The 12382-nt window shown below is 36.5% G+C and overlaps 1 protein-coding gene across 3 annotated transcripts in view; it reads left to right on the top strand.

Annotated features, from left to right (window-relative positions):
• Positions 1–12382, top strand: part of vta1 (vesicle (multivesicular body) trafficking 1) — a 70334-nt gene that overhangs the window by 40238 nt on the left and 17714 nt on the right. For all 3 annotated transcript variants that reach the window (XM_006642961.3, XM_015339138.2, XM_069198277.1), the window contains one exon: positions 4388–4515. In XM_006642961.3, the coding sequence (XP_006643024.1) occupies positions 4388–4515 (128 nt within the window). The remainder of the gene's footprint in view (positions 1–4387; positions 4516–12382) is intronic.

Raw genomic sequence — 12382 nt, 5'->3', positions numbered from 1 at the left:
AATATGTTGCATGAGAACCAATTAAAATGTAAGTAATGTTTCATTTAAAATTTGGAGTTCTTCCTTTGAATAAGATTTATCTTATCTATCTTTATTGAATAAGTTTATCATAAGTAGTTACTGTACCTTTTACTGTCTACACAGACAATTGTTCACTATGTTATCAATATGAATGATAAATGAGAAGTACTGACTAAATGTATTATGAAAACACAATTTTAATATGTAAATCTTCATATTTAAAGGGCCATTTCCTTCACATAAATGTGACTTATGTCACATTTAAATAAATGTCCCAAGTTTTTGGATTGTTTTAATTCATGTAATTGAGCCTGGTTACCATGTTTGATATGTCCCTTGTACTGTAGGAAGTCAGCACACTTCCTCTTAAGTTTTCACATTCTTTCCCATTGCTAAATACAAATGATGTACTGTGTAATGTATTATGTTTTTTTTTTTTAAGGAGCCTGAAATTTCATTAAAAAGTGAACAGTAACTCTATTCACAAGTCTTGAGTCCACCTGTTGAAATGTAAGCAGTATTATTTGCTTTACTGATTTTACAGGGAAACCTGAAGCTTTCTGGTAGACTCTTAACATCTTAGAAAGTCTTACTCTGTCACAGTGAGTTGGCTTACTGAAGCACTTTTTTGGGTTCCAGCCACTTCAAACCATTGATACACACAATATGGGAGTCCCGCTAATTTAGCGTATGAAAGGAGGTGGTGGTCACTTAAGCAGAAGAAAACGTGTCTAGGGGTTTCAGACCACACAGTCTCCCATAAAAGGGTTTCTTTCTCAATAGTCTTCTTTAGATATGGTACAATAAGCTTTCTCTCAGCACCTTCTGATTCACTGAATTGAGAATCCAAAGCTCTTGCATGCATGTCTTTGAGAGAATATACTGCAAATGTTTTTAAAGGCACAATCATGCTTTTTATGACACAGATCTGTTTTGATCTTTTTATTTTCTTGTTAAGGATTCTTCCATTTAAAGTGAAATTGTGGAATATTGCATTTGCATAAGAATGCATGAATAAGTTAACCATCCACTGTGCCTTAATATTTTGACCTGTGATTGTTTTGAAAGCTTAACATAATTTCAAGTATCTACTGTTAAACGTCTCTTATTTTCGTTTAATCTCTGCACCTAAGATATTCATGGTAGAAAATAAAATCTGTGTGTAAATGTTTTAAAATTATACGTTTTTGACACGAAAAGGTGCTTTTTATATGGATTTAAACTTGATTGTTTTGGGTAGGAATAAACATTTCCTTGTCGTAATTGTTACATAGATGATGTGTTGTAATGGTAATGATTTAAGGTTTTTCTTTTATGCAGATTGATATTAAATAGAAACTCCAAAGCATCAGTTATTGAGTATTTCCTTGATAGTCTTTGTATGATGATAACAGATACAAAATATTCACTCTAAATGATTCCACAGGATTCATATACAGATATCAATGTAATATTAAACACATTTGCTTCTCAAAATATCCAAATGGTTTAATATGATTTAACTGCTTTTCAAAATGTTGTATTCAAACAGAAAGTTTACACGATTTCTAAACATCACTTGTAGTTTGGGAGATGAAACTCCCTTGCTGTTCTCCTGGGGACTAAATGGCATCATAGAATGTGATCATCTGTTTAGTAGTTGAGCAAATGTAAAATAAAATAATTGTCGAAAACAGTATAACAAGATTGGTTATGTCTGTTCTATGATGTGGTTTAATACTTTGAGGGGAAGGAAGTAAGTTCAGTCCTAGTCAGTACAGGGATGGGGGAACTCCAAGGAAAACTAGGCTGCTGTTATAGGTGGTGTTGATGGACCAGAGATCTTAAACCAAGGTTTCCACTGGATCCGTTGTATACTGGGGCTACTGTGCATCACCCAGATGTGTGGGTATTTTAGTGGTAGATGAAGTGGATCAGACTGTATATGTACACTGCTTTTGGATACAATGCAACATTTAAATGTAAAGAATTATTAATCATAATTACTACTGAAACTCTGAGATGACATGCAGATGCTTACATTTCTGAATTGTTTTAATAACTCCAAGAATTCCCCAGAATACAACGTTTTGAAAAGTGGTTAAATCATCTGATGATTATATTTAATAGTGTATTGATACTGTAAATGAGTAATAGAAGTAATATATTCTCTGTAAATATAATAATTTATTTTCAAGGTTATGAAGTGCAATAATCAGATTGTTCTAGTCAGTAATTTATTATTGTCCCTCACCTAGAAACATATAGCTCCTAGAAACCAGCTATAAAGTGACATAACACTGTGATGTGATCTTTAATTTAACCGGATCAACTGTGGATTGTGCATTGTGAAGTACAAAAAAGCCTCATATTCATGTTCCAGTTATCATCAGAGAACTTCCAGATTTACCTATTAATAATAAAAAAAACTTTACAGTTATGTGTAATAGTGCTGTGCCATAGTACGCACAGTACGCTCACCACACATCAGCTGTCAGTGGGGAGGAGAGCAGAGTGATGAAGATAATTCATAGATTATTAAGAGGCCTTGATGGGTAAAGGCCAATGGGAAATTTGGGCAGGATGCCAGGGTGACACCACTATATGTTTAGAGAAACACCCTGGAATTTTTAATGACCACAGAGAGTCTTCCAGCAACAACCTTAGTTTTTCCCAGTTGGTCTCCAGTCCAGGTACTGACCAGTCTCACACCTGCTGAGCTTCAGTGGGTTGCCAGTTGTGAGTTACAGGATGATATGGCTGCTGGTTACATCTTACCGTATTTTATTTTGTAATTATTTTGGAGCGAAGCAATGCTGCATATTTGTTATTTTAAAATAAATGGATTTAAAATAACAGATTTGTTGGCCGACTGTATTTGGACAGGAACTCACAACATGAGGGAAAAAATAATTAATAATTTATTTGTTGCTAGGAAAGCTGTTCAGACAAAGGGTGGTTAAAAAATAGGAGTTTTGCTTTGAAGTCATAAAAAATGACATCACCTATTGTGACAGTGTCAGTCACTATGTCCACCGATGACACACCAACATGGAGGCGGGGAAGACAATGAACATGGCCCACAGAGTGTTTTATTTACTGTTATTGGAGAGAGAGAAACCAGGATTTTTGGTATATAATAATAGGGGAAAATAGGAAAGTCTTCTTTGCTGTTCTATAGCTTCATAACAAACAGCGAAAGAAGCTAAAAATAATGTTAAATAAAACCAACAAACAGGGAACCCAATCCAGGTTAGCTTTAAGTTTCTGAGGTTGTGTGGTAGCCCCTTTTCAATACAGCTTTTCAGCTCTTCTCATGTTCTGTCTCTCTCTACACTTCTCTCGTGAGGGTCACACAGTTGAGTTCATCCGTCTGGTCTGAATTGGCTGTAGATCTACCCCCCTGCTAATACACCACACCCTGCTGATACAGCTACAGTATAAATCAAAGCGTCTTATTCCAGTAAAGTATTAAGATATTTAATCACTGTTTTTTCTGATTATTCTGTGTTTTTTTCCCATATTTATATTGTTCCTTAGCAAAAGCAGCTTCAACAATGATTATGTGAATTCGGGAATTCTGTAATACCTGTATTAAGTACATAATAATAAACCAGTGGACTTCTGTAGCATGGCACTGCACTATTGAAATATCGCATTTCTCTACTAGTATTTTAAAAAACCTTTTTTAATCATGGCCAAAGACCCTTTAAGAAGGAACAAGTCTTAAGCCAAACACATTTTTGACAACACAGAAATACAGAATATTTGAATTCACAAATTTTGAATGCAAAAGTAGACAGTTTCATCAGAAACCGTCCACAGCCTTGAAGCTGGTTGCCACAGACAGGTTTGAACGCACAAACAGTTCATCACACTTGTAATGCACATTTGCTTGTCCGGTGGTACAAAGAGCAGTTAAGAATTGTGAAATGATCAGATGAATGCTCCTTTACTGTTGTCTTAAGAAACGGACATGTGCACAGGTGCCATTCTAAGGAAATCTTTCCACCAAACCAACAGCGAAGGGTTCCGGTAGTTCTGTAATGTTTTGGGCACATAATTTCTCTCATAATTTCCTAAGTAGTATACTTCGTGTCTACTGAATGGTCATCTTATCCCTTCTTGCCTAAACCAGCTTGTTTTAGATATTCTGGGATAACACCTCTATTAACTGCTTATGAGTTAATCAACTTTCTCGTGTATGTTTGATCCCTCTTACAGAATTCCAGACACTGGTTGATTTTATGACATGGCTCATAATAACCGTACTGGCCACACATAGTGGCCCAACGTTCCTATACATCGGTGTTTCCATTCTTATCCACTTCTTGTATTATGTACTTTTTGTAGGACCTCTAAATTCTGTGTTTCTTTGTTGTTTCAGATGAAAAAGGAGTTAAGTGACAGTGAGTCCATTTCTCAGGAGATTGTTGGAAACGCCCACATTGAAAACTATGCTATAAAAATGTTCCTCTATGCAGACAATGAAGATCGATCAGGGCGGTTTCACAAGTAAGGCTATGCATTTTCTTTTAATAAGATTTTGGAAAATATGTTGAATGTTTTACTTTGAAGATTTAACCTCACCTGAAAAGTAATGTCAGGTCTATCACTGTAGACTTTACTGGATGACCAAGGTGCTGCTTTGCTTGAACTTAAGTGGGCATACTGTCCCATTTCAAAACTGTTATACTATCTATAAAACTACGGATTAAATACTTTTTTTTTAAAGTTCATACTAGTATAAAGTATAAGTATAATGAAGACTGATAGGGACGGCTGGCAATGCATTGTAGAAACCGCTCCGCTTCGCTATGGAGTCTGCCGATGATGATGAGTATAATGTAAAGTATAAAGTGATATATACTATATCACAATATTATTGAATGACTTATGTGTGTAAGTGAGTTGTATTTTAATGCTGGTTGCTTTAGTCCTTTTAAAAAAAAACTGTTCACTTGTAATTCAGTGCCGTGCAAAAGTATTTTATACCCTTCCTACGATATTTTATTTTGAATAAATTACAAAATGATTCATACATAATGTTGATTGCTTAAAAATTCAGATCCCTGAACTCAGTATTTAGTGGAAACATCTTTAGCAACAATTAAAACAAGTGTTTTTTTTCTAGTAAGTACCAGATTTGACCCAGTTTGGTACTATCACTGTTTTTAAGGTTGTGCTGACTGTGCTCACAGGAATATACAATGACTTCTATACTTTTTGTACCCTTTTCCTGATTTGCACTTTTTCAAGTGACTTTATTCTTGACTTGCTATGAAAGATCCTCCGTCTTTAGATTGAGTCTTTGCTTGACATTCAGTACCCAGCCAATGAATCTCGCAAAGACAGGATTTATTCTGAAATCATGAGATGTTATTGCACATGGAGGCCACTAAACAAGTCTGTGGCCCCTGAATGTAATTTTGTACACCTGTGTATATTTATACAATTATGACTCTTGTATTTTTCTATCATGTTCATAATCTGTTTGCTTCTTTTTGCATTTTTCTTTGCACGTGGAACAGGTTGTGTATATAACCAATATTAAAATGGAACTGCAACACTATTTTGGATTACGAAAGAAACGTGTGAACCTACAATTTGCATCACAAGATAGACAAAATCTCCAGGTTTGCACTGTACCATATTCTACGATTCAGAACGAAGCACATTTAATTGGTATTTCAAAGCGTCATGAATGCTAGCTTTAATGCAACAATATGTGAAACCTGTGCAAGGAGCTGAATATGTTTGTAGCACACTGTATATAAAATATTTTCAGGAACACTTAAGGAATAGTCAAATTAGATTAAATACAACAATCATATTGATTCTTACAAAGACCATTAGAAGCATTTCTTATTAATCGGAGATCATACGTGAACCTGTGGCATTATTTAGGTTAAGCAGTTGTAAGCAGGAGAGTGTCAGAGGAGCTGCAGTGTGGCCAGCATTTCAGAGAAGGGATTAGGATATGTATTTTTGAGAGACTTGATAGTTTAGATAAATTTTGAAGGTAAATGAGACCATGATTGGCAGACAGTTGTGGCAAGGTGGCACAGAGGTTAGCAATGCTGCATCGTACAACTTGGGCCACAGGTTAAATTCCTGGGGTGCTCTCTGCATAGAATTTGTATGTTCTTCCCGTGTTTGTGTGGGCTTCCTCCAGTTGCTCCGATTTTTTCCACAGTCCAAAGATGTACCGGTAGGCTAATTTTCTTCTGTGAAAATTTGGCCTTAGTATGATTATGTGCATTTGTGTCTGTGTGTGGTCTGCAATGGACTCCTGTCTTGCGCCAGTTGCTTGCCAGATGAGACTCCAGCTCTCCCTTGACCCAGAATTGGATAATGTGGTTAATAAATGGATTGATGCATTGGCAGACAGTGTATATAAGCCCGGCAAGGAGTATATTTTATACATTCACCGTAGAAAAAATATTAGGAACTCCCAGTGAATACCTTGAGAAGCTTGAAGAAGAAGTGGCATGTATTCCACAAGATTGGTTTTTCAGTATTTGTGAAAGTGAAAGGTGTGTCAGGGACCCCAAATCGACTATAGTATGCTGTCTCATTTGATCTAAGATTGCTAATATTCCCCGAAAAAGTAGACAGACTCCTCTCAAGCTCAGTTGTTCTTCATGCTGGAAGCAGTGACATTGACATAAACAGTAATATATAACAAACTCAGAAGCCTTGGCGATAAACTAAAGAACAGGACTACATCAGTGTTTTTTCAGGAATTGTTCACCGTTCAAAGATGAACACTTGGAAATGTTTAATTTGTAAACACAGCTGAGCACTTGAAAGCTGACATCTTCTTCAGCACACCATGATCACTGCAAACCTTTCTATGGCAAAGGCCTACTGAGGAGGTGTGATTAAATATATCTAAATAAAATTGGGACCCATTGACGAGGGCTAAAAAACATTTTAGCTAAAATGGAAGAGGAAGAAAGAACATCTTCAAGGGAGATCCACAGAGAACAGTTCCTAAAAGAGAACCCCAGGAAAAAAACAAAAAACAAAATAATTAGTTTTACCTGAATGCCAAGACTATGGGGTAAAACATACAAAATATAGATACTACTGTTTAGCAGACACTTACAATATAATTGAAAGTGATAGATAAATTGGAAGAGGTGGAATTAGAGAAATATACAGCAAAGAGAATATTCAGGCACAAGAAATCAACATGTTGCTCTGATTTACAAAACAACATTCAAATGATGTGGTATTAGCAGTATGCTACAGGTGACCCAATTCAGATATTATAATAAAGTAATATAGTATGTATAATAGTGATGTACAGTGTATATAAATAAAGAGGTAGTTATGGGAGACTTCAACTTTTCCAATACAGATGGGGAAAGATCTATAAGAATATTGGTAGAAAAAAAAATGAAATTTTAAATATGGTTAATGATAGTTTCCTTACCCAGTCTGACAGAGCATCTACAAGAGGAAATGCTTGTATAGATGTGATCTGTTCAAGCAATCAAGACAGAGTGAGGCATAGGTAAGAGACACATTACAGAACTGTGGTCATAGATACTGTAGGATAGATATGAAATCACTGGAATGTGCAACAACAGTTTAAACAAATTCTTCTTGAATCACAGAACCAATTTATCTTAAAGGTGCAAAAAAAACAAATCACAAATGGTTTAACAAATCAGTTAAGAAAAATATGAAATGTAAATACCAGGGAAAAGGTGATTTATAAAATGACTGAAATTAAATGAATGATGTTGTATTTTCTGGTACAGTTGGTAAAAATGGCAAGTTAGCAAATTATACCAAAATAGGTATATTGGCGAACACCATAGAAGCAGTGAAAGGAAACCTAAAAATATTGTAAATATTCAAGAATAGGCATATACCTGGTAGAAGATATTTAATGTAGGTACAGTAAGTACAGGCATACAGGCAGCAATGACATGAACTAGCATCAAAAAAGGGAAAACACTGAAGCTGAAGACTGAGGCTGATGGCTACATTTTTCAAACCTTTCCAAAAGAGTTTTTTTTTTTACGAAAAGGGTATTTATAACAGCAACACATTGCCTACCATTGAGAAAGTCTACTAATTTTCCATTTTAGGTTTCTAACTTTTTCCTAGGTGACAGAAAAAGGATTCCACAATTTTAAGCAGGCATTTCATAATTATGGCCAAGTGAATTTCTAGGTTTCTGACACTGGCAAATGGCAGCCTATAACAGTTTCCAAAATGAAAAGCCAATCTTCAAAAAAGTTTTATGTTTAAAAGCCAACCATTGAGAGCTCCATCGTATTGGCATGCAACTGAAGGTTGTTCAAGTAGGTGCTGCGTTACAGTGGTGGATGAAGTGAGTTCCCTTTGTAAGAGAGAGTACATTACCTAGAAAGTAATAGAGTGACATACTGCCTTTTGTCAGCTGACTTGGAGAAGACAGTTGGTCCAGTTGAAAATATTTTGGGATGCTTCGGGATGAAAAGCAATATAGAAATACAGGGTATGGTAATAATTGTAAGAGAAAGGAATGTAAGATAATAGGTTGTGGCTGTTCAGAACTTTTCATTGTGTAAGTTGTGATAGCAACAGAAGATGATCTAGCTGATGAAAGCCCAAATCCTTTTAAGATTCAAAGGCAATTCCCAAATGAATCCTCCCCTAAAACTGCAGTAGGATGCTTCTTAGATATTCTGCTTGACATAGTAAGATAAAGGTCCCTAATTGACCTGTGAATGGGGAGCTGGATTAAGAACTTGTTAATCACTGGAAAACAAGAGACGCATTGTAAGAGGGAGTGTGTCAGAATAAGAGTACTGGCTTAGGTCTAATGAGGGTCATTTCTCAGAGTCATGACCATAATGTATGTAAATAGCCATAGGCTAACTGTGAACTTTTTAAAGATGCTGACCCCGGAGTATCTTGGGTCTAAATTGATGAATGGGGAGAAAACACAAAGGGTACAGTGACAAGACATTACAGCACCAAATTAACTGCCCCACATAAAAACCAATGAAAACGAGTTAGATTTTCACCCTGCCTGATATAGGTATAGAGACTTTAAATTCTCATTAGAGAATAATCTGCATTATTGGACCCATGTTACATTATTTTATAAGCTTCTCCAGTGTTCTGTGTGACATTTCTACAACTTAACCACTAACTCAAAGGCAAGTTAACTTCTCAATGACTCTTGATTTGAAATGCTGCATTGTCAAACATGGTTCTACAGAACTACCAATAACTATTTTAAGACTATTAAAAAATGACAAATATGTCTGCATGTTTAGTTTTCATGCATTTTAGTGCATTTTAAATATCCCTGGTCTTGGCATCAAAACATTTTGGGGGGTGTTGGCAGACAGATGATAAGTGTACCAGTGTGATTTATTAATGTTAATTTCACTTTAAATGCAAATAGGCAGTGACATCAAAATTTCATTCAAAATTTGTGATACTGAATTTTAGGTTTATTTTCAAACATGGGTGTGTTCTGGTAAGAAGTAATGGAACTGCTGGCACAGGATAACTGATTCCATTCCCCATAACAACTGCACAAAGGCCTTATTGATCCTCATAGGACACACCAACAAAATAACTTTTATAGACCAAATTGTGCCAAGTGGTAACACAGCTTCAGAGTACATTCACACGTGCTGCAGGGTTTTTTTTTTGCTAAATTGAGAGGAAGACTTTCAGTATAGCTCAAACATATGGGAGAGGGAAATATTCAAATAACTCCTAGGGTAATAATTATGAAGTCTGTTTTGTAGTGCCAAATAAATCTAGCCCTTTATAGTACATCTGTGAATGTATTCAGTTAAAATATGCAGAAACCAGTTTTATAAAGAAAATTAAGATTCCAAACTTTGTTTAGTGTGACTATACCCAGTATAGTCTTGTATATGTGAATGGGCTGTCAGACAGCTTTATGGCACGTGTTTGGTTATGGATTGTATATAGTCTCGTACTGTTTCTGAATATAGACCTCAACAATGGCGAAGCCAAAATGCACAGGTGTTTCCAGAATATGTGCATACATACTGTACATAGACTTACATGGAAAGGACCGATGACTATCCTTCCGTCCATTTTCCAACCACTTTATTCAGTACAGGGTCTTGGGAGAGTCAATCCTGCAAGCCTGTCACAGTAAGCAGTGGGAGCATGGCAGAGGACGCCCTGGGCATAGCGCCAGTCCACCTCAGGGCACACACAGACACAAACACTCACACCAGGGCCAATTTCCCCAGAAACCAATGAACCTACCAGTATTTCTTTGGCCCCTGGGAGGAATTTGGAGCACCCAGAGGAAACCCACGTGAACACGGATAAAGAATATATAAAAGTCCATGGAGATTGTACCCCAGGTGTGGATTTGAACTCGGGGCCCCAGCGCTGCAAGGCAGCAATTCTAACTGCTGCAACATTATGCCACCCATGACAGATACACAGAATTGTTTAAGACGTTTTTAGCTTTTTAAAATTAAAATGTACAAATACAAAGGAAATATGGCACTATGTCACAAGTAACAACAACTTTAAAGGTTTGAAGTATTAAAGTCAAAGTAAAATTTTATTGGTAAGCCAACCTTTCAGGTTGTTAATAATTTGTTGTGGTGCGCTAAAAATGACAGAAATACAAAAAAAGAGAAGAAAAGGTATAAATGGCATATATCATAGACAAAAAACAATACAGTGCTAGAGTACATTGAAGATAGACATCCATTTAGCCAAGTACAGAATTCTCCCTTGTGCAAAATTAACAATACTTTTATAACAGTGTTGATTAAAAAGACTGAAGAGCCTCGGGATTAGTGCTCTTCCGGAACTGCTCTGTTTTAGATTTGATACATCTTAACCTTCTTCCCAAGGGAATAAATTCATACAAGGAAAAAGCTGGGTGAGAATGGTCACTGATCATCTTTAGAGTTTCCGCCATTTAAATCAAGAAGTTGTTGGACCAATCAATGCAGCTGTTTTCTCTCTTAAGAGGGAAAGTTCCCAAACCAGAACATAACAGAAAAAGTTAACACGCTCTCAACAGTTGCCCTGTAAAAATGGACCTTGGCTTCCTAATTTATATGAATGGTGTATTTTCTGGTACAATTACCAGATTACAAATTACCAGTTCTACCTGGTAGAAGATATTTACAGTACAGTGGTGCTAGAAATTTGTGAACCCTTTAGAATTTTCTTAATTTCTGCATAAATTTGACCTAATGTTCTTCATCTAAGTCATAAAAATAGATAAAGAGAACCCAATTAAACAAATAACTCACAAAATGATATACATTTTCATTCATTTATTGATCAAAATGATCCAACATTAAATGTCTTTGTCAGAAAAAGTGTTGGTGGGCTTTCTAACATGAACTCCCCGCTTTAGGTCCTGCCACAACATTTCTATTGGATTACGGTCTGGACTTTGACTCGCCCATTCCAAAACACAAACTTTTTTCTGCTTCAACCATTCTTTGGTAGACTGACTTGTGTGTTTAGGGTCACTGTTTTGCTGCAAGCAAGACCCACCTTCTCTTGAGCCTCAGTTCACAGACGGATACCATGACATTCTCCTGTAGAATTTGCTGGTACAATCCAGAATTCATAGTTCCCTCAGTGATGGCAAGCCGTCCTGGTCCCATGGCAGGAAACCATGATACTGCCACCACCGTGTTTGACCATGTTGGGATGAGGTTCTTATGTTGGAATGCGGTGTTTGGTTTTTGCCAAACATAAAGTTTCTCATTTAAGCTATAAAGTTCTATTTTCGACTCATTCTACAGAACTCCGACTCCGTCTACAGAACATTCTTCCAGTAGTCTTCTGGCTCTTCCAGGTGGTCTTTAGCAAACTTTAAACTGGCTTCTTGGAGAGTAGTGGCTTCTACCTTGCTATCCTCCCATGCACACTTTTCTTGTTCAGTGTTTGCCAGTGCAAAAGAGGCCTGCAGATCCTTAGATGTTACACTGGGGTTCTTTGTGATCTCCCAGAATATTATACGCTTTGCTCTTGGAGTGATTTTTGTTGGATGACCACTCCTGGGGAGAGTAACAATGGTGTTGAATTTTCTCCATTTGTACACCATCTGCCTGACAGTGGATTGGTGAAGCCCAAAGACTTCAGAAATTGTTTTGTAACCTTTTTTCAGCCTGATGAGCATCGACAACTCTTTTTCTGAGGTCCTCGGAAATCTTTGATCAAGGCATGGCATGCGTTCACAAGCCTGTGTGGTGAAGACCAGACTTTGGTAGTGAAGACTCGGGTTTATGTTTTTTAAATAGGGCAGGGCCACCTAAACCCACACCTGATTGTCATCCCATTGATTGAAACTCCTTATTCTAATTATTCCCGTAACACTGAACTGATAATCCTAGAGATCAATGTC

The sequence above is a fragment of the Lepisosteus oculatus genome, chromosome 2 (assembly GCF_040954835.1).
Source record: "Lepisosteus oculatus isolate fLepOcu1 chromosome 2, fLepOcu1.hap2, whole genome shotgun sequence".
NCBI classification, from domain to species: Eukaryota; Metazoa; Chordata; class Actinopteri; order Semionotiformes; family Lepisosteidae; genus Lepisosteus; species Lepisosteus oculatus.
Note: the sequence above shows the minus strand (reverse complement) of the source record. Positions and strands in the feature narration are given on the sequence as shown.